At 47.8% G+C, this 23,201-nt stretch overlaps 1 protein-coding gene across 1 annotated transcript in view; it reads left to right on the forward strand.

Moving 5' to 3' along the window:
- The first annotated feature begins 6,309 nt into the window (after positions 1-6,309).
- Positions 6,310-23,201, forward strand: part of LOC138566103 (zinc finger protein 436-like) — a 153,757-nt gene continuing 136,865 nt past the window's right edge. Inside the window, exon 1 of the mRNA XM_069643109.1 lies at positions 6,310-6,487. Coding sequence (XP_069499210.1) covers positions 6,464-6,487 — 24 coding nt within the window. The 5' untranslated portion in view covers positions 6,310-6,463. The remainder of the gene's footprint in view (positions 6,488-23,201) is intronic.

Below are 23,201 nucleotides of genomic sequence, written 5' to 3' on the forward strand. Positions count from 1 at the left end.
CATGTGAAGGAAAGCAAAGTAATGGAAGGGGATTGGATCCGAGTGAAGGAGCCCAGAAGAGTTATGAAGGGAGAGTCCAAATATCGTTCACCACAAAGGGTTGTGAGTTGTTCAAAAAAATCTGTGACATTAGAGGATGGGAGCAGGTGGTCATGTAATGACATTATTATGGCAAATGAAAAAGTCAAACTGTGTTCCAATTCTACCAGTAGGATGGAGTGTGGAGATGTGTCAAAAAAAGATGTGTCGCCATTATATAAACCTATATCTCAGGGAGACATGGTGAACAATGATACTGCTGTTTCGAAAGCCAGGAAAAGGGTGCCACATGTTAGAAAGGATTTCATATATTACTAATACAGATATTTCAGCGTATGCCCATTTAGATTCACAGTGAATCTCGAGGAGAAGTACCAACGTGTATCCTTTTGCCTATTCAATACTGTGTGTGATTTCTTGTTTATTTGATGTATATAGTTATTTTGTTCTCTGTAACATTGAGGGAGGGAGATGTTATGATGTTGAAGCTTAGTAGAACCTTCATAACCCTCAGCTCCCGATGACATTCTCTTCCTGTGATTCTGGAATCGGGGACACACAGGAAGAGGGCGACATCGGAGCGATTGTATCGAGGGAACTCTCCTTATGAAATAAACACACCTAAAGTTACAGAAGATTTCGTGTGTGTGCGTGTGTGTTTACATTACCTCCACGTCCACTCTTCCTCGTCCCAGTACTTACTTCATGAGGCACCTGCCTCCGACACAGGACCTTCTTCTATTTCTTTCAATCCCTATAACTCCTCCCCCACATCCATGTCACTCAGTTTAATTTTTCCTGCCTTCGGCAGGTTGGACTTTTTCTTCCCGGTGCGGGGCACTGGGGAGCACCGATTGCTGGCCCCCTGGGGGGGCTGTGTGGCGGAGCCCTCGTCTCCCTCAGGGGCGGCGCTGCTCCTAGGCCAGCTGCGGGGCTTGGGGTCACAGTTGAGTGGGATCGCCTCGCTCGGTTCTTTGCTGGGCACCGGACCGCAGCGTGAGCATTGTGTCCCGGGTCCTGCACGGCCTGGGGGAAGGTAAGGAGAGGGGAGGACTGGGCTTGATGATTTCCCCTCTCCTCCTGTTTTGGCCATCTTGATTGGACAGGCTTTTTCCTCGTGCTCTGTGTACACCTTTTTATTGGAAATGATGGCAAGCACTTGGCAGTATGGGCTAGCCTTCCCCTTTTGTTGTGTGGCCTCTCTGCTTCTTGTCGTGGGGTGACAGTGGCAGAGAGTCTTTGAAAGTGCGGGGGCTCTGTTCTGTCGCAGGCATGTCACATACCACCCGCTCCTCAGACACACACAGCACAGGATGCACCGGATGTTAGCTGCATTCTCTGGGGGAAGGTAAGGAGAGGGGAGAACTGTGCTTGATATTTTTCCCCTCTCCTGCTTTTATGGCCATCTTGACTCCTTCAACATGCCGTTTCCTCGTGCTTTGTGTACATATCTTTATTGGAAATTATGGCAAGCACTTGGCAGTATGGGCTAAGTCTTCCCTTTTGTTGTGAGGCCTCTCTGCTTCTTGTCGTGGGGTGCTGTGGCAGAGAGTATTTGAAAGTGCGGGGGCTCTGTTCTGTCGCGGGCATGTCACATACCACCCGCTCCTCGGACCCACACAGCCCAGGATGCACCGGATGTTAGCTGCATTCTATGGGGGAAAGTAAGGAGAGGGGAGGACTGTGCTTGATATTTTTCCCCTCTTCTGCTTTTATGGCCATCTTGACTCCTTCAACATGCCGTTTCCTCGTGCTTTTTGTACACATCTTTATTGGAAATTATGGCAAGCACTTGGTGGTATGGGCTAACTATTCCCTTTTGTTGTGAGGCCTCTCTGCTTCTTGTCGTGGGGTGCTGTGGCAGAGAGTATTTGGAAGTGCAGGGGCTCTGTTCTGTCGCAGGTATGTCACATACCACCCGCTCCTCAGACACACGCAGCCCAGGATGCACCGGATGTTGGCTGCATTCTTTGCGTGCAGCCTGTGAAAACGGCGCGGATTTGGACAGTTCTGCAAGCGGCTGGAAGGGTACCGGCCTGGCATAGTCTACACTTCGGGTTCGAGTCTCTGCGGTACTGACTCGGCCCTTCATCCTTCCTAGACCGATGCATTGGAATGATTTAGAGCATGGGTCTACTAGATACAGGGCTCAAGCCACCTTTCAGTCATGTGGCGAGTTAGTGGTGTGTTTGGGTCTGTGCTAGCTATGGACGCAGACTCCTTGTCCTGTCCTCTTCCTCTGAACTGCGCGAGGGAAGGTCAAAGGAGATGATTTTCTTTTCCCTTGTCCGGCATGGAATTATAGAAAATGCACCATGGAAGTAATGGCCATGCAGAGGGTTCTCAGTGTCTCTTCTTTTAGGGCCTAGGTCCTCCGGTGCCGACGTGTTGCTTTCACGCCTCCTCTCAGACTTGTGGGAAGTGATGGGGCACATGGTGGCACATGTCTGTGCTTAGAGGGGTTCTCAGAGCCCGTGGTGCCGGTGGAGGGGGATGTCACTTCAGTGGGTTTTTCCATTATAGGCATACCCCAGGTAGGGGGTTGCCTTTGATGTCTGCTATCCGGGATGGATTGCTTTGCCCCCGCTTTGACAGTACTCTGCCCTTTTTGACGCCAGGCTGGTAGCTCCTCTGTCGGCTGAGGGGCCCATGGTCTGCTGGACTTCTAGGCTGTCCTGTATCTTCCTTTTTGATAGGTCGGATCTTTTTGTGGGCTGACAAGCATGCTGTTATATTGTGGCGCAGGCCTGCTTCAACGTCCTGTGAATTTCCTCTGGTGCAAGTGCAGTGACTGGTGGTTTTTCCCTGGCTCCTCGTCTCTATCTTCTCAGAGGTGTATGGGACCGGTGGGGTTCACCGTCCTGGGTAATGGGCTCCTTCCGGAGGGGGGTATCAGTTGCCGTTCCTGTCTCCGCCTGTCCAGGTTTGCATGGTTAGGACTTTGGTACCCAGCTCACGGTCCAAGTAGTTGGCCATGGGATCCGTTCTCTCCGAATGGCTGTTGTGGGTTACCGTCTTGCCCGTTCCTCTCCCTGTTCACTCTGCCTTCTAGGATGTGTCATTGCCTTATGGGTCTCAAGACCCTGCACTGCTTGTCCGGACGTCTGGGGAGAGCGTACTCTGGATGTTGTCCAGGGGGGGCGCTTGCTGGCTGTTCTGGGCTGGGTTCTCAGAAGGAGGTATGTCTTGGCTCGCCTGTTGCTGAACTTGCGGGGCACGTGGCGTCTTGCGTGTTTTTCCGGTTCCTTGAGCCCGTCTTCGGTTACGTCCCCAGGTGTCTTATACTCTCTCCCACTGGCTCCCGACATCTCGGCTTTCGTAGTTTTGTTTTCAATGTCCCCAGCGCTGCGAGTCTCCCTGCTATGGTGGCAGGGGGTTTCAGGTCTGCAGGCTGAGGTGTGCATGGTCCTTCCTCCTGTGGCCTCTCTTACTACCGACGCCAGCGGAAAGGGGCTACATTGGGGGTCCTCTCAGCTCAAGGGTTGTGAGATCTGGGGAGAGCCGGCGATCATCCAATTGCCAAGAGTTGTGCCATTGTCCAAGGTCTGGTGTACTACGAGGAGTTGCTGGACGGTCGGCGGTTTTGATCCGATCGGACAATACGACGGCCTTGGCATATGTCAACTGCAATAGGGGTTCTGGCCGCTCCTTGAATGCTCTGGCAGCGCTGATAGGAACCTGGGAGGAATCTCATCTGGTGTCTCTGGTGGCCTCACGTATCAGAAGGGTGGACAATGTTCAAGCGGATCTTCTCAGACGCCGGTTTTCACTCCTCTGCGGAACTGGTCCTGTTGGCCCAGGTCTTTGCGGTGACCTGTGTCAGATTAGGGTCCCTGGTTCTAGACCTGTTTGCATCCCCGGCCTCCGCAGAAGTTCCCCTCTTCTGCTCTCGGTTTCAGGCCGAGGGGATTGGGGGATGGACGCTCTCTCTGTGCAGTGGCCTTGGGGTTTTTCCTTTATGCCTTTCCGCCTATTCCCCTTCTGCCCGGGTGGTTTGGCGCATCAGAGTGTCCAGGGTGACTGTGTTGTTGTTAGCTCCGTTCTGGTCCCAACAGAGTTGGCTCCCCTCTCTGTTGGAGCTTCGGTTCTAGGAACCTTGGCTGGTTCTGAGGTGGTCGTGTCCCCTTCAAGGGGATCTGCGGTTGGAAGTCCACCGGATGCAATGGGCAGTGTGGCTATTGCTCAGTCTGGGTTGATATCTCAGGGGTTCTCAGATCTTGTAGCTGAGTCCATAATGGATGCTCTTAGACCCTCCACTCTGAAGGTGTTCGGCAGACATTGGGGCCATTTCCGAGACTGGTATGGGCGGTCTGGGATCCCTCCCCTGCGTTCTGGCCTCTCTGCTATCCTTCGGTTCCTCCAGGAGGGGTTTTGATAGGGGCCTGGCAGTTTTTTTTTCCAGGCTTCGCTCTCAGTGGGCCTCCATGAAATTCTTTTGGGGGACTCTGATGGTCACTTGGATGGGGAGCCGTTGGTGGGGAAGTTGATCCAGGGTTTTTTCTTCTTCCCGTCCTTGTGCTGATAAAGGGCTCCCCCCTTAGGATTGCCCTCTTGTATTACGGTTCCTTCACAGGCCTCCTTTTTGAGCCCTTTTCCGAGATTGATATCAAACATCTTACACTGAAATCTGGTTTCTTATTGCCCTCACTTCTGCCCGTAGGATGGGGGAGATTGGGGTTCTCTTATGTCACGCTCCTTTCCTGATGGTGCTGCCAGACTCGGTGGTCCTGGGGTGTGGTCCGAAGTTTCTCCCTTAAGTTGTCTCTCGGTTTTCACACCTCTCAGGGTCTGGTTCTCCCTGACTTCTTTCATGATCCAAGAGCGCCTGAGGAGGTGGCTCGCCTTAACATTGATGTCCGGCGGGACGTGTTGGAGTATTTGGCTTGGTTTGCTTTTTCCACCAATCTGATAGTCTTCTGATTGCTTGTGGTCCGGCTAGGGCTGGGCATAACGCAACTGTGGTTTCCATTTCCCGGTGGTTCCAGGTTGTGATCTCCAGGGCCTATGTGGTTTCTGGCCTGCCTATGCCTGCGCACGATCAGGGGCGGTCTGATAGGGGTTTGGCGGCTTCCTGGGCCGATGCAAGGGGTATTTTTCTCTGCAAGAGATTTGTATGGCTGCCGCCTTGGCTGGTCTAGGAATTTCACCAACCGCTATTGGTTGAGTTTCTCCCACTCAGGGGGGGTTGGTTCCTTCGTGGTTGGAGTTTTGTCTGTGGGAATGTGAATTAAGAGTTATTGTGGGTGTTTTTTGCTGCACTGTTTTTGGCTCTGTGTCTCATTGGGACCTTTTTGCCGTTGCTGCTTTGGTATACCTCATGAAGTAAGTACTGGGACGAGGATGAGTGGTCGTGGAGGTAATGCTCTGATTACTTACCGGTAATGTTCATTACTCCTAGTCCTACTCTTCCTCGTCACAGTACTGACAACCCTCCTCACCCTCCCTGCGGGGAAGGTCCCATGCTCCGGCTTGGTAATATGTAACTGAGTGACATGGATGTGGGGGAGGAGTTATAGGGATTGAAAGAAATAGAAGAAGGTCCTGTGTCGGAGGCAGGTGCCTCATGAAGTAAGTACTGTGACGAGAAAGAGTAGGACTAGGAGTAATGAAGATTACTGGTAAGTAATCACAGCATTAACGTGCAACCCTCTACTTCTTAACATTGACGTTTTACGTTGTAAGTGAAGCCATACAATATGCACAGGGAATCCACCGAGTTCGTTGGTTTTCTTTTTTTGAAAGGGCATTTGGCTTCGCTGTTGCTTAATTGACAGCCAGCTCGTGGAGCCTGAGAGGCGGGTTTAACGGACGCGCCTGATCCGTGTGTTATATACCGAGGCATGCTGAGACACTGCTCTTCGTCAAGAGGCGGGGCCAACGGTCACTCATGCAATGAAAGTGTACGGGACACACAATCCAAACCTAGTCTGGAATGTTTTCTAATACAGATTCGTGAATATTGAGAAACAGCAGTCCTCCACCCAAACATTACAGCTATATCCAGGATGCCCTTGGAGCAGAAGATAACGGTAGACAAACGGTTACCTCACGCGCCTCGGGTGCGACATTCGCCAATACAGGCGTGGCGCCTGCGCAATGAGCGCGCGCCCAGGCCGGCTTGAGGGCCTTACACTGCGCGTGCGCCAAAGTGATACGTGGCCTTGAGGGCCTTACACTGCGCGTGCGCCACAGTGACACTACCTTGGCGGCCTCGCTCTGCGCGTGAGCCACAGTGGGTCGCCTACTTCTACGCAGGCGCAGTGATTCTAAACATTGTCAGCAACTGTACAATAAAGGTTTTTATTTTCAGATAGTAAGAAGGACATTTTTTTTGTCCGGGCTGTTTCTCTTTTCCTTTGCCTGCCACGTCACTGCAGACAGGGACACATATCTTTGAGAAGTGCAACGGGAAAACCGCAAAGGCATGTCTCTGCAGGAGCCCTACACAGTGAGTTATGCCCCGTGACTCTTGATGTGATCTCTTAAATGCATGGCAGAGTTTGGTGACTGGGTTCAGTATTCGAAAGAGGGCCCTGCCAATGGAATATGGTATTGTGGTTTGGCATGAGGCGGTGGAAGGATATAGGGTTGGAGGGCTGGCCATGCCTTTAGTCTGGACCTGGGATCTGCAACCCTTTGACCTTGCCTGATGTTTTGGACTACAACTCCCAGCATGAATAGCCAGATGTCATGGCAACTGTAGTCCAATATATCTGGAGAGCCAATGCTTTCAGACCCCTGGCCTAGATCTATTTGGCACAGTCAGGGCAGTTAATAGTGATATGGTGCCCAGCTAGGGTAAACCACTAAAATGCGCAGCTTCACCTCCAGGTGTGTCTGTAGCTCACTATAGCAAACTCTACCTTGCTGGACATCCACCCCCTAGCCTAATTACAAATGCTTACCACCTGCTTCCCTCTTTTTCTATCTCATCTCAGCCCCCTCACTTGCTCTCTTTTAGACCTTGTTCTCTTTGAGACCACCTCCATTCCCCTGTGCTATACATATGTGCTTCCCTTCACAGCTCTCTTTCTAGCTCTAGTACTGCTTTCCACTAAGCTCTTGTATTCTCTCCCGCCTTCTCACCATGTGTTTCCCATTATTCCAACGTCCCTTCCTTTTGGCTTTCACTCGCCTGGTTCCCGTTGCTTTCATCTGCACATCCTTCTGCTTTCATTCACATGACTTGTTTCTTTCTCGATTATTGTTATTTTTTTTTATCCTCACTTCTTTCACTTGCCTCCAAAACCCTGTGACCGATTGCCATGTGCTTCGGGTGTGAAAGACGTGGATGTGTTTTTTGTTTTTTTTTTTGACATTTTATGGTTCACAAAATTGAAAACCTTTCGTCAATGGAAAAAAGTTGAAACTTCTTTGTCCCAATTTTCTTCCCTTACACATAGAATAGAAATACATTCTCAATTATTCTTTTTTTTTTTAAATAAGAGAGAACTGAGAAAACGATGAATCGAAAAAGGATAGCAAACTTTGTGGTGCACAGAATCACTGGTCATGTCGGAATGCATATATCTAATCGCCTCTGACCATTTCCAGAAGGCTATTTATCTTCTCTGTTAACAAAGTCTATTCTAGCTTGAATTCGTACAAGAAGTTTTGACACTGCCAAGGTGATATGCATTTTCTCACCCTCTATCAGGACTAACCACCAGTCTTCAATAGATCTGATTTAGATTTTTTTAAAACATGATGCACATCATTGCGTTTCCAGTGGGACAGCCAGGATCAAATAGCAAATGTGCATTCCTGATAGCTACAGGGACCCAAAACCACTGCAGACAGAGGCAGCGCTTTAACCAATGCACCTCTGAAATCAAAACCATAATGTGTGCCTCATCAGTAGGGTAGCAGAGAAAATCCTAGAAATAAGCTATTATTAAAGCCTCACCATTTTGATATCGTACAAGTGTCAACCCGGTGAGCACACGTTGGTGATGTCAAAGCTTTGTTTATTCTTGGCTAGCCTGGCTGTCACCAATCCTCCCAGTGAGACAAAAGACAGGATTCTGTCTTCTTTGAATTCCCCAGGAGGGTGAGAATCCTGCTTTAAAATGGCAGTCCTTCCTCCCTGTCCCTCTTTTTCATGTAGAACAAGTCCCTGTGCATATGATACAACAAGGCAGCAATCACTTGTTATAGATACCGTTATTAGACCCCTTACAGCAGACTTGCTCTTGTAAAATCTCCTGTGACGTTTTACCTTTATAAGGAAGGGTCCCCATCTTTGATTCATCTGTGCACCTTCAAGAAGAATTCACTGGATCTCTATTGGTAGTACAGTCCATTCCAAAGTCCAACTACAGTGAGGTAAAGATAGAAGGCTTTCATGGCAAAGGAGAGCTCTGTCCCCCTAACAATCCTCAGGGAATAGTGCAAATGGCTGCTGTTTGGAGGTCTCTGGAACTAGGCTCCTCAGTAGAGTTGAAGGAGCCCGCATAGGTGCCAGCCATGTTGCTTCGAGTGGAAGTGCCGATCAAAATGGCTTACCCTGTCCTGGAGCCCCTGGATTGTAACTCACGGCAGCCTGAAGATGTCCAAGGCAGCCTAGTACCCTGTTTGCTGCCTTGAACTGCTTCAAACAGTTTGCGCTCTATTACACCAGCAATGCTCATCGCTGCCTCTACTCGAACACCGGCTCACCCCTCCGGAATCCTTTGCTCAATCTTTGGACCTTATCGCAGCAACGCTGCATTGAACTGCACAGAGCCCCATCTCAAAGGTGTCCTGCATGTGGGAGAGGTGTGGGTGACATTGGATCTTGGTCCTGGAAGGCTAGAGAAGGCCTCTGTGCTCTACTCACTTATATAATTGTGTAAAGACATCCGTCCAGCGACTGATTTACACCTGCCTTTATAGTGTGTCTTCTGACTCCGTGCTCCAGGCAGCTGCCCTGTTCACCTACCCCTAGGAGTGGCTGTGGGCACAGCTGACCTATATTCAAAGGTAACTCTCCAACCAGGTCCTCCTAGACTGCATGAGCCAGGTTTCTCTCAACTCCCAGATATCGCTAGCTCTGGACCATAACACCAGAGGGAAGGGAGAATTAACCGCCAATATGTTCAAGGTCCAAATGATGGTGATGCCAAACAAGGACAGACTGCTGGATAGCTGCATGTCTTATCAACCTCTGCCCATTGACTATGGAGACTAAACTCTTGACCGTGCTGCTGGCCTGTATGTTAATGATTGATGGGCAATACATGCAAACTGCTACATTCCAGCACTTGTTCATGGTCGACTAATGGAGTGGCCACTATTAGAGCTCTAAGGACCGCCACCATCTCCCAACCCTTTCAGGGAGAAAAGAAAGACCACGTTTTGTTCAGAGATAAATAAAAAGTTGGATATCTTTCAAGTACAAATGTCGGGGTCGTTTAAAATAAAAACCTCTTACATTAACTATGACTACTTACACTTGAGGTCAAAGGACTTGATTCCAAGACAAAACATTTATTGTAACTGCAAGAATTAGTAATTCTAGCCCTAAGCAATTTATGGAGCCTTTGCTTACAAAAAGTAGGTCATAATGAAGTGCATAGGAACAATACAGATTACTTAACAAATATAACCCAAGCAGGGGGGCGTAAGTTAAAAGCCTGAGCAAAGCGAGGGCTTTAACTGGGTAATGCCCCTCTGCTCACGTTATTTTGATATTCTATGACAAGACTGGAGGCGAGCATTATGCTTCAACTTCTTTATTACTACCCTTCAGCAGTTTCAACAACTGTATCAAACAACAAAAAAGAAATGTCCATCTGACTTTCACTTTAAACTACAAATCCCAAAGTCTCTGTAGTCCTTCCTTCTCTCCAGCTCAGTTATGACCACATCCTGTCCCTGAGCTCCTCCTCTTCTTTTACTGCTCTTCAAGCAGATAAGTGATTTTCCTTCTACCTCTCAGCTATTGTGTGTTAGATAGGATTACTGTAAGATTTAATTAAGTTGAAGATCTGAGAGTGTTCAAAGCATGCTTGCGCAGCATAGTATGTGTTTTATTCTAATGGCTTTACGCAGATAGGAGTGTTTTTGCAGGACTTCGGTTCGAGCGTGAGTAGCCTCCGTGGCGTCGTTGCGTGCGCGAGCGTTGGACGCGATTATATTCGGCTACCTCATAGCAGCATCGGGAGCTCCGGCGGCGGCTAGCCCCGTGCCGTATACCCGGCGCATCAGTGGTGCGTTGCGGGGCCGCGGAGCTTCCTCGAGCCGCCCCTACAGCGGGAGCGGACACGCTTAGGTCCCCCCCTCCCTTGGGGAGGCGGGGTGAGCGTCAGACACATCGAGCCCTCGCAGAGGGCCGGGAAGGAGGACTCCGGCCCCCACCCTCGTGGGGGCGGAGTTTTCAAAGCGCCGAGCCACGTCGCACTCATTCTGCGACGCAGCCCCGGCAGCAAGATCCTTCCTCTGATCGCGACGGAGCTTTCATTGCGGCTCCCAAAGACACTGTTTTTCTACCCGCACCCGTGAGGCTCATGGCGAGCGAGGGCCTGCGTAGTCTCGGGAGAAGGCGGCAGGCGCGGGAGCTTCCGGCGGTGTAAAAAAAAAAAGAAAACATGCAGAACAGTGCGAGCAAGCACACATATACGAGGCTTCTGTCTCAGAGGATAAAATACAGACCCATAAGCCATTACAGGCTCAACAGATCAAGTGAGTCGGTGCAGCCACAAAATAAAAAAAAAAAAATTAAAAAAAAAGGAGAGACTGAGTATATATCTCGAAGAGACACAGAGGTTGTCTCAGAGCATCTGCTAGGAAGTGGGCAGCATAAGACACCTACAACAAGGTATTGAGGCACGCAGCACCCCTATCATGTCGGAATTCGAGTGGAGTGAGGAGGAGCAGTCCCTTGACTTGGCTGCTAGTTTCAAGGAGGTGCTGGGGAATTCCCTAGTAGATGCAGTGGCACAAGGTGTGAGACCCTTACAAGAAAGGCTAGAGACACTGGAAGCCATGCTTCACCAGCCTACCGAAAGCACCAAGAAGACTCGCAGCCTGCCCATCGAACCCTCTGGAGCAGGGTCTAAGGAGAGTATTCAGGTCCGCAAGAGGAAAGCCTCTGCAGACCCCGAGGGCCCTACAGATGGGGGCGGATGATAAGGCCCCGGAGGTCGCCGACGCCTTTGCGAAGCTTAAGCAAGCATACTTACAGCGTCAGGCCGTACCGGACCTCATGACCCCCTCTCCTGGGGAAGAAAATGAAGGAGATGATGACCTAGGCTCGGAAGAAGAGCCAGAGGAAAGGGGTTCGTCCCCTCTGGAGCCGGAGGAAAATAGCCCGAAAAGAGAAGCACCTCGATGAGGAGCAGGATGATATGTTCGACCCGGATACTATCAGAAACCCGAGGTCTTCTCCAAGAGTGGCTCAATATATGGCAGCAAGGCTGCGGAAAGCCTTGGATAAAGAAGTGCAACAGCGTCTTCGAGCAGAATGCCCCCGACCAGACTTGCCGGGGAAGGTAGTGGAAACCCAGAGTTAGATCCGAAGATGCTCACCTTTGTTTCGAAGACCAATAAGGATCCCCGTAAAGGGATTGATAGGTCATGGTAGAGTTGCCAGGAGAAAGTCCTGGATTTAGCCGGCCCTCTCGCTAAGATCGTGGACTTGGCGGAGAGAGCGAGAGACACTGGCGAAGAAGTGGACCCAGAGGCTCTTGCCGGATGGGCCCAAAGAGTAGTTTGCCTCTTGGGAAACGCAAATTGCGCTATAACCTCCGAGTGAAGAAGAGGGTTACTTCTGAAGATTGACTCGAAGCTCAGTGACCTGGCATCCTATGAGGCCGGAGAGGCAGCCCAAGGCTCCTTATTTGGTGAGACTTTCGGGAAAGAAATGGGCCGCTTCGTTGGCACATATACGTCCCTGGAGAAAGCACAGGCGTCCATTCGCAAGATCTTCCCGCAGAGAGTTTTTGCCGGGACCGGCCGTTACAGGGGGTCGCTTGACCGGTCACCAACAAGGAGACAGAAGACCCCCGAATCACAGAGCCCAGTACTGGGAGAACAGGCAGCAAGACACCTTCTTCCTGGCCAGAGGTCGCAATACAAGAGGACGGCGAGGAAGAGGTGCCGGACGTGGTCAAAGGTTCACGCCAGGTAAGGGCCATTACTTACCCTCCAGTGGGAGGGAGGACAAGTATGTTCTGGGGAAACTGGCGCGCGCTTTCCAGCGATGCCTGGATTTTGCAAACCGTCAGAGGTCTGCAGTTAGAGTTCATGCAGGACCCAGTGCAGGCAAGGGCGCCCCATCGCCCGCAGCTAGCGAAGGCAGAGCTAGAGGCCCTCAATGCCGAATTGGAGCAGTTAGTGAGGAAAAGAGCCATAGAGAGATGCCCCGGAGCCCCGAATTTCCTCAGCAACATGTTTCTCGTTCACAGGAAGGAGAAAGTTCGCCCAGTTATCAATTTAAAGGAACTGAACGGATGGATAGTGTACCATCATTTCAAGATGGAGGGGATCCATCAGCTCAGAGATTCCCTGAGAGAGGGAGACTGGCTGACACGGTTAGACCTAAAGGATGCATACCTGACGGTGCCGGTGCAGGCGTGTTTCAGAGGTTTCCTAGCTTTTCGCTGGAAGGGACAGTTCTGGCAATTCAAGACCATGCCATTCGGGCTTGCGTCAGCGCCTTGGGCGTTCACAAAATTAATGAAGCCAGTAGCCGCAGCCATCCGAGAGAAAGGGATTCGGCTGATCATATACTTGGACGATCTATTACTGCTGGCGGAAGATCGGGGAGCGCTGGAGTATCAGACGCAGTGGGTACTAGACCTGTTGCAATCACTGGGGTTTCTAGTGAACACAGAGAAATCGGATACCAAGCCAGCACAAAGGTTAGACTTTCTCGGCTTCATCCTGGACACAAGGAAAGCCACCCTGGAACTTCCAGCAAGGAAGATCCGAGACATCAAGAGAGAAATCAGAGCATGTTTAGGGAAGAAAGTGATTTCTCTGAGAGTTTTAGCGAGAATTGTGGGCCTCCTAGCGGCCTCCATACAAGCCATTTTTCCAGGTCCCTTACACTATCGAGCCTTGCAAAGATTGAAAATCAGACACCTACGACAAGGGTTGAGATATCCTCAATCGATTCCACTAGACCAGGAATCCATCACAGAACTGGAATGGTGGTTGCAAAATATGGATGCCTGGAATGGGCGTGCCATATTCGGGGACCGGCCGGACCTAGTGATAGAATCAGACGCAAGTCGTATAGGATGGGGAGCTCGATGCGGAGAGCTGCAAACTGGAGGGAAATGGAGCTCAGAGGAGCTGAGCCTGCACATAAACTGCTTAGAACTCCTGGCGGGCTCTTTCGCGATAAAGACCTTCACGAGAGACAAGGTGAAGTCGTGCGTACTGTTAAAGATGGACAACATTTCGGCGGTACGTTACATAAACCACTTAGGAGGGACGAAATCCAAGATGCTAGCCGAGCTAGCGAAGGATTTCTGGCATTACTGCCTGAGGTCCGGGACGTCAGTGACAGCGGAATACTTACCCGGAACACTGAATGTGATAGCGGATTGGAACTCCCGTTACCTCACAGACTCCAGCGATTGGACGCTGGATCCGGCGGTATTTCAAACTCTGAATCAGAGATGGGGTCCGTTTCACACAGATCTGTTTGCTTCTCGCCTCAACGCTCAGATACCCAACTACTTCAGCTGGAGACTAGACCCAGACGCAAGAGGAACGGATGCACTCCTGCAGGACTGGGCAGGCGAGGCGCACTACGCGTTTCCCCCATTCATGATGCTGAGCAGAGTGCTAGCGAAGTGTCGGAGGGAGAGAGCAGAACTAGTGCTGATAGCACCACTGTGGAAAGCTCAGGTGTGGTTCCCGACGCTGATAGAGCGCCTAATAGATCTGCCGAGAGTCCTCCCGGAACGGGAGCGATTGCTCACGGACCCAGTTGGACAGTGTCATCCTCTGAGAGCGAAAGGGACTCTCCCGCTCATCGCGTGTAGGATATCAGGCGACGATGGGAGCTGCCAGGCATTTCGCAGCAAGCTGCCGAACTTATCGCCGAATCCTGGGCTCCATCGACTAGGAGGAGCTACGACGCGGCTTGGGCTAGGTGGACGAGCTGGTGCAGAGGGAGAGGTTTTCATCCCATTAGGGGTGTACAGATCTGCGATTTCTGCAGGTCATGTACCGATTGAAGGTGTGCCAGCGGGTGAACACCCAGCAGTCTGTAGGCTCGTCAGAGGTGCTAAGTTTAAAGTGCCGCCAGTTCCCAGATATACGGTACTGTGGGACGTGACGAAAGTACTGAGATTATTAGAAAGCTGGCCAGCTAATAGATATTTGTCTCTCAAGCAGTTATCGGGCAAGTTGGCGATGCTATTGTGCCTCGTGTCTTGTAAGAGGGTGTCCGATGTTAGAGCATTGGAGATTAATAGGAGGACGTTTGGGTCGGAAGGCGCAACCTTCATAGTGGTGCAGAGGACCAAATTGAATACATCCACAGTGCACTACCCCTATTTCCCAGATAATGCTAAATGCTGCCTAGCTAGCTGCATCAAGGTATACGAAGCTAGGACGGCAGAGAACAGAGCGATGGGTACAAATCAGTTGTTAATTGCGCGTAGGAAGCCTTTTCAGGCGGTCCAAACAGCTACCATAGCGATATGGGTTAGAGAAGTGATGTTAGCATCAGGGATTGATTTGCGACAGTATGGTGCGCATTCAGTGAGAGGGGCCATGGCATCTAAAGCATATAGGACAGGAGTTCCCTTGCAAGATATTATGGCAGCAGCAGACTGGGCGTGTGATCATACCTTCAGAGAATTTTATTTTAAACCAGCTGAAAGTATAGCGGGTGCAGTGTTGGGACAGCTTTGAACAAGCATAATGCTCGCCTCCAGTCTTGTCATAGAATAAAGATTACCCCTGCTAACTGCGCAGGGAGTATTAATTCTATTAAAGACTAGGAGGCGAGCATTAGTTCCCACCCGCGACTGTTGCATGTAACAGTGTATGGTTATGATGACAAACTAGGTGCCACCCTGACATTATATTTCTGTTTTCTCTAGGGGAGGAGCAGAAGAACAATTGAGGGAATGGACTAGGAAGGACGACGAGAGTTCAGTCGTTGCAGAGTTTCTATGTTGGAGTTTAAGAAGTCCTTGCTCAGTTGGCGGGACTTGAAGTTTTGGTATCAAGACATTAAGAGCACGTAAAAGAGAGGAGGAGCTCAGGGACAGGATGTGGTCATAACTGAGCTGTAGAGAAGGAAGGACTACAGAGACTTTGGGATTTGTAGTTTAAAGTGAAAGTCAGATGGACATTTCTTTGTTGTTGTTTGATACAGTTGTTGAAACTGTTGAAGGGTAGTAATAAAGAAGTTGAAGCATAATGCTCGCCTCCTAGTCTTTAATAGAATTAATCCTCCCTGTGCAGTTAGCAGGGGTAATCTTTATTACTATCCCGGAACTGTGTACGGGGGTAGTAGTAATGTTTTTCTCAAGTTGGGAAATGGCATGCTTACTGTTTCTCGACTCAAGAAATAAAACTGCAAAAATAGATGGCCGCCATGGATCGGGGATAAGGGAACTAAACATAGTCCCTTCTCCATTTCCATGGCGGCCATTGCCATCGTGGATGCGCTGGAAACACTAGTGTTCCCGGTGCCAGCGAGGCCTCGGGAGCAGTGGGAAAGTGGAGTGGATGTGGGGAGATCTAAATATGTGGAAAATGCAGTGGTGGAGGGGGCGGGAGTGCATAGGGACCACTTACCTTGGACAAGGCGAGGGAAGATGGCGGCCTCCAGCTCTGAGGAGGCTTGGAGCGGCGGTTTTACCATGTGGTAAAGCACACAATCTGAGTCCCCTGATTGACTGGGAGTCTGCCACCCCCCACTTGCCAGCTACTAATAAACCATACGGTTGAGACTTTGCTGTGACACAGTCTAAGCTAAATCATTGCTGGGTGATTTCATATTTGGTAGTTTTCACAAATGGCACACATGAGGTAACATTATTTTCTCAGCAACCATTATGGGCCTTATCATAAGTTTGACAATAAAGAAGTATACGTATTAAATCCAAGAATCTACTGCCAAAACCATTTACAGTTGCCGGCACTCGGTCTTGTGTCCTTTCCCGGGCATTATATGTGACGAAACGGTGGTGTTGGTGCCCTTTTTATTAATTTTTTTTACAGTCCTTAGGACTCCATGGAATATTCAAGATATTTATAGCACGTTTTTGGGGTAAAGTGGAGAATTTTCTTCCAGCAAAATGCTGGAGGTAAGTGCTGTACTTTACCTCCAAACCTATAGTACAATGGTGCAGTAACAGATGTTATGCCATATTTCCCTCGCATATTTATAGTGACGATCATACCAACGTACAACAGAACATCTTCTGCATATCAGTGGTTACACTGTTATATTATATAATCATTCGGACGGTATCCTATTAAATATGAATTGTAATGCTCCAAATCACATGATAAAGCAATGTATAAGAAATCTTAATTGGAACAGGTTTGCAAAAACACATTTATTTACAGAAATGAAGGGGGCAAAGTCAATCTCATGAACACGGTGTTTGGTGCACACAGACCTACTCATAAGCTGTGTATCTGCTACTTTTACTATCTGAAAATAGACACATACTTCCACACCCCCAAAAATAAATAGGAAGCAGACGCATGCTTCATGGATATGTTTGAACCAGTAGTAAACATAGTGGCACCGGAAGAAGCTGTTCTATTATTACTGCCAAGAGGTACAAAAGTATCTTTTAGTGTGAATAAATAACTCGGTGCAGAGAAATATGTTTAACAAAAACATTTCTGTTTACTGGTAAAACATATTTGTACTTGCTTATTAAATACTCCCACTCGAAATGGGACTTAACTTTTTCACTCCCTAAAAAATCATTTTACTCCCAACTTTGAGTTGGTAGTAAAATACCCTGTCTTCAAAATGTAACTGGAGCACTGGGTCCATATCACATCAAAAGTCGCTTAAAGTACCAAGCTACCTTTCCTGCAATGTGCCCCTCATGAGTTATCACTTAACTTAAAAATCAGATGTGGGCCGGGATCAGATCATTAGTACATTTAGGCTTAATGCTGACTTCTCGAGTCCTTAAGAACAGTTTAGATGTGCAATAAACACCAGAGATCTATCTTAGTGCAGAGTGAGAGAAAAAGTATAGGCGAGAGAAACAAACTTTGAAAAAAAGAGAAAGGCCAAAGAGAGTTGATGTAGAGATATAAGAGAGAAAGCCAGGCAGAAAGTATGAGAAAGAGAGGTGGACGAAGAGTGGCACTAGGGATTACCAAGAAAATGCAATATACCCTGTACATCAGATCTGTTGTGCCGATCTTCAATAAAGTTGATTTGAGCTCTCCCCAAATCAATTGTGGCCCGACAGCCCCATGTTATAGGTCCAAGCGAAATGAGGGCACCAGGATTTTACCACCCGTTACAGCCTTTGGAACAGGCGCTTAACGCCATTAGTACTGTCTCATGGGCTGAGGCAGGGCTAATTGAAAGTATGTTTGTTCCGTGAATGGGGTGCCTCACAGCATCCCATTCACCGAACGAAAAGACTGTTCAAAGATGGCTGCAGAGAGGAAGCAGCAGGTGCCGCTGAAAATAAGTAGCTGGGGGTGTGTTTGAAATGTTAAAAAACAAAGGGACGGAAGGTGGGGGGAAGATGGTGGCCAGGGAAACCGAATGTCAGGCGGCTTGGAACGTGGGCTGAGATAGCCGGTTTCAGCCCACGCTCCTAGCCACCTCATTGGCTGGCTCCCCCATAAGGGTGCTAATGGTAGTTTTCTAGAAAATGTATTTTATGGGAGCTAGAAAACTCTGATGGTATAATCTTTGATGCACAATTTGGATTTGGACACCATATGGGTTCTTCGGATCAATGTCTGAATTTAAAACAAATTATAGTCATTTATGTTATTGCCAAAAAGGGTACTTTAAAAGTAGACTTTTTCAATCTCTCATTTTGACATTTTTCATATATTGTGGGAAATTAGGAAAGGGCTTGATCCTGACCTGTTAAAGACCCTCATACAAATCTACTCCAGTTTGACTTATGTTAGGTAGGTCATTCAGGAAGACAACAGACGCATGTCACACATTGAAGATTGTGAGGCTTTGATGTGTCCAAGCTCCCCTCCGATTTTCATTTTATATCAATGACGTGGGGGGCCGCTATGGACATGCGCTCTGTGGGCACAAAACACACTCTGTTTCTCCTATACACAGATGATGTTGTCCTTTGGACCAGGACCAGGACATATACCACCATGCATGCACTGGCCACCACCATTTACCATTTTATGGTTTAATTGTCATCACACCGTCAATGTTTCAAAATTGGCGATCATGTGGCTGGGCAAAAATCATCAATGGCAAAGGGTGTTCCACATGAACAGCACTATATTACCACGCTTCTCCAATTACAACCATTTTGGCATTTTTATGTGGTTATAATCTGAAATGAAAGACTCATTTGTAATCCGTACAACTTCGATTGACATGAGTCAGGATTTAGGCATGGTCAGTCTTTTCCCTAGGAATCATAGAGGAAGCATTAAGCCTGTCATCAACGTGCATGAGTCTAATTTGATGGCCGGCACACTATGGAGCCGGTATTTGGAGGTGTGTGGGTATTAAATATGGGAAGAATTGAAGGTGGCTTTCATAAGAAACTGCTGAGGGAGCTCATTTTGCTCAGTGGCGTGACGTGAATGAAAGGTCTTAAGGCCTTGTGTAAGGCTTTTACACCTTTCATCCATTACATTCCACATTTGCGACCGCTTGTATGGTGGAGAGGTGGGATGGAATGCAACACGTGTTTCCACCGCTTCCCTTCCTCTTCGCCATATAAATGCTGGGAATCCCTATGGAGCCTGCTGGCTTTATAAACCAGCAGAAAGCAGGTGGGCTCCTTTGGGATCCATTGTACACACTGCCTACAATGCGTGCATGGCAGGCAGCATTGAATTGTAAACGCTGCCCACCACACAAGCATAATAGGCAGCATTTACTCATTTACACGGCTGCATGCAAATGTGCAGGGCATAAGGCAGCATACACGCATGTACACCTTTTGTCCTGCACATTTGCACTCTGCTGTGGAAATGATGAATGTTTGGTGACGCTGACCTGGCTATGCTTTAGAGCAAACTTATGTTAAGGTGGCCAGGCAAACCCCAATATTATGCAGAGGAGGAGGAGCCAGAAAACGCAGAGTCAATAATGGAAATATACAAAGTGAAACGTAAAACCCAGCTTTATTAGCACTCGGATTAAAGCAGGGACAGCATACAAACAAGCAAAAGGGTCACAGCTCTGAGCTCTCATACAGGACAATACTTTGTATACGAAAACAGGTCAGAATGATGCCATAATACAAAACCTACAGGGTGAGGGCATTAGGTAATATTAGTAATTACATATACTGTATATAGATGTTAAACTTTTAATTGGGTAAATCTTATTTGATGGCTCCTCCCGAGACCACCTCCTGAATTGATAACAAAAATACATTCACTTTTACAATAATTCATTGGTTGGCATAATATGTAATGGGTGGTTAGTCACCAGGAGTTTTGACTGCTTTCCTTCATTTTAAGAAAATACCATCCCACCTTCCATGGGCCATGAGCCAACGAGTTCATCTATGTAGTTAGCCTTGTGCGGCGCCCCTTGTTTGGCAATATGCTAAAATAGTGAGGCAGGTATCCTATGTTTACTCGCTACTAATGAATAGACAGTGTCCTTGAATTGGGGATCATGTGTGAGAGGACCACGTTTAGAATTATTTCACCCTGCATTTATTTATTTTAATTATTATTAATACAAATGTTATGGTCTCTTCTACCACTGGAGACACTCATGAGCTTATTCTTCATAAAGTCTTCTTATTTATAATTATCCTGCAGCTGGCTCACAATGGTCGGTTGTGCTTTTCCAGACTTTAATTCATTTGGGAGTATGCTCATTGCGTCCTGGGGATCCTTATCTCTTGCCTTCTCTGTAACATTCAGACCCTCCTTAAATTCTCAGTAACTTTGGCTCAGGCTTCAGCTACTGTCTAAGCCCTTCACCGATCTGCATTTTATTAATTCAGCATTCTGTGCTCTCTTAAAGTCTTGACGCCCATATGTGTTAAAGATGCTTACTACGACAGGGTTTGATATTAAGATTCAATGAGCAGGAGCTCATCAACCAGTTCCTGGGTGTCGGGCATTATCCAGTAGGCAGGAGCTACTGCTGGGGAACCAGGAGCAAATACCAGTGCACAGCAAATACAACCTGCACTTGAGATGCACACAGTAACGTTTTATCCATAGGTATGTTTCTTTATGTTTAAATGTGTACTTGATTTGTCTTAATTCTTCTTTATTCTCTTTTTCAAATACTCAAAGTTAATGTAACATATGCATGCCCGTAAGGCACCCATTGCCTGGGGAGCAAAAGTAGCTCCTGCAAGCTGTTGGTTTCAAGGTAACCAGGCTCTCCTAAGATAGAAGCAGGTGGTAAATGGCTCTGAGCTCCCCTCAATTTCGAACCCTCCTCAGGCTTTCGTTTGGGAAAGAGGGCTTCCCATTACTATCGCATTTCAATGTTAGTGAGCTATACTCGCATGTCGTTAGTGCTGCATTCAGCTTACATATTGCTTATTTTAGTATTCTTCATGTCTATGGTTGCAATGTTAATATCCTTCATGTGTAAATACATATTTGACCTAGTACATTTTCTTCATGTTGAATGAATGTATGCATCATGTATAGTGGATGCAAATGTATGGTTCTATTATTAGTCTGGTTATTCTTGCCATCTTCAGCTGATGTCGTGTTCATCCTTTACTGTACCTGTAAGGGATAGTGTCGTTCTGGTTATCTTAAGGGGTAGCGTTTCTCACCTGTATGGTTTTAGGCAAGGGGAGTGGTGGTAGCTATGGATGGCATATTCAACTGTCCCTCAAGATTTACCAGGTCCCTACTGTCAAATTATGATATTGTATGAAATGAGCTCCTTAGCATCTCAATGGCTACTCCTAGAGAGTTGGTTTATTTGGAATCAGGTCTAGATAATGACAGATGCCATTAAAGGCATCAGCAATTCTTTTTTGACTTTCCATTTGGTGAAACCCTGATTTGGTACTAACAGGATTTATAATGGGATTGCCTTGTTGGAAGAATATTCTGTGGTTGAACTGTGTTTCTTCATTTTTTAGAAACATAGGATATAGCCATCTGTTTGAGAAGGGGTTAGCTATTACACCTCACACCAGAACCATTTAATTAGAGATATAAAACATAAAGTCAAGAAATGGCTGTTGGAGAAAGCTGGAGACCTGCAAACCATAAATAATTATTTGCTAATTAAATCTCGCCCAGGTCGAGAAGTTCATCTTCCCTTTCTAACCAATCCACAAGAAAGAAAAAGAGCTTCGAACCGGATTGACATTGGTAAAATGAGGGAGTGGTGAAATCTTAGCCTCTTTGTGGGTCTGGTTCAGGTGAAATTGATGCCCCAATCATCTTCTTTTTTTCACTGGTCATAAGTAATTGCCTCATTTATTAAACCACACCGTAAGAAATTGCCCCCTCCATCCTTCTTGTAGTTTTATGAGTGTTAGCGATCGAGATGTGGGGTCTTTAGAGGTTCATAAGTGGCTTCCTGTAGATTTTGAAGAAGGAAGGTGAGTTGGGGAGCCTTGGAGTACTCCACTAGTAACTTTGATAGATGATGAGATAAAGTTACTTTACTTTTTACTTATTTATATTGCACAGGCCATGAATCCATAGGTTTGAGGGTGCAACAAACACATAGACAAAAGAAAACAACAGAAAGGGGAGAAAAAATAAATCATAACCAGAGACAAGACTTCAGATTTCAGGGTTGCCACGTATCATGCTTTGCTTTCTGTTTTTGATGGAGGAGGAGAACCATTTTAGGGCGTTGGTAGAGAGACCATTGAATTAGATTGGAGGTTCTGCAGCAGGATGGCGTGAACAACATTATCAAAAGCTGCAGTGAGCTCTGGAAGGATAAGCACTGACAGACTGCCAGAGTGAGCAAGTTGCAAGATATCATCCCAAGCTGAGAGCAGAACAGATTCTATGTTATGGTGGGGACGGCAACCTGTCTGGTGGGGAACAAGGGACAGATTGTTTTCCATGTGTTTTTTTGGAGCTGAATTGCTACAATCCTTTCTAGTAAGTCGGCTGCCCATGGTTCACCAGTGATGGATCTAGAATGTGCCATTTTGCTGGGTCCCAGGAAGGTTTCTTTTTTTTTGTTTAAGGGGAGTGATGAAGACATGTTTTAAATTTCCAGAGCCAAACCTGTTAAGTGTGAGTTATTCATGAGTTTTACTAGTCCTAGGACTATTATATCTTCTTGAAAGGCTGTACTGGAGGAGGGTCAAGGGTCATTTGAGTTGCAAGCAGATTGCACTACTTTGAGCATTTTATGCGTGTCTGATCTCGACTGATTGCTACTTGAACATGAGGAAGAGTGGCAAAGGCTGTGTGTTGATTGTCTAATGCACAGGTGTTATGGTGCATGCTCCAAAACCCCTGGAACTGAGGGGTCCACCCCAGTCACTGACACCCATAAGGGTTTCTCAAGCCCCAAAGGAGTGTCCCAGAACCTCCTGGACTCAGTCCTGGCGCCGGGCGCCAGGCTCATAAGATGGGTTGAACTGCATGGGACTACTTACTCAACATAGTGAGGCTGAGCCTTTCTGCATATCTAGGGTGTGGCTGAGGGACTACTTTATCTGAAAGGCAGGGTGTGGTAAAGGGACTACTTTACCTGGAACTACTTGCAAGGCTATTTAAGCCACACCCTGCAGACAGAACACGCTTTGCGTTATTTTGCACACCTGCAGCGTAACGCTCACCGTGTCTGCTCAGTCTTCACACTTTTACAGCCACGCCTGTTCTGAGATTTCCATCCATCGGTACCTGAAAGAGGAAAGAGAAGAGAACAGGAGTTAGTACAGCAACAAAGGCCTTACATGCAGTTTTCATCCAATCGGTCACGCCTTCAGCTGAACTTCGGATCGCCGTCCTCGCCGAGAAGAAGGCACCCACGCAGGCATCCAATACTCACCCGGGGGTCTGCATTCCTCCGGAACACGTTGGAGCGGTTCTTCCATTCGCTG

The sequence above is a fragment of the Ambystoma mexicanum genome, chromosome 1p (genome assembly GCF_040938575.1).
Source record: "Ambystoma mexicanum isolate Mex_15411 chromosome 1p, UKY_AmexF1_1, whole genome shotgun sequence".
Taxonomy (NCBI): domain Eukaryota; kingdom Metazoa; phylum Chordata; class Amphibia; order Caudata; family Ambystomatidae; genus Ambystoma; species Ambystoma mexicanum.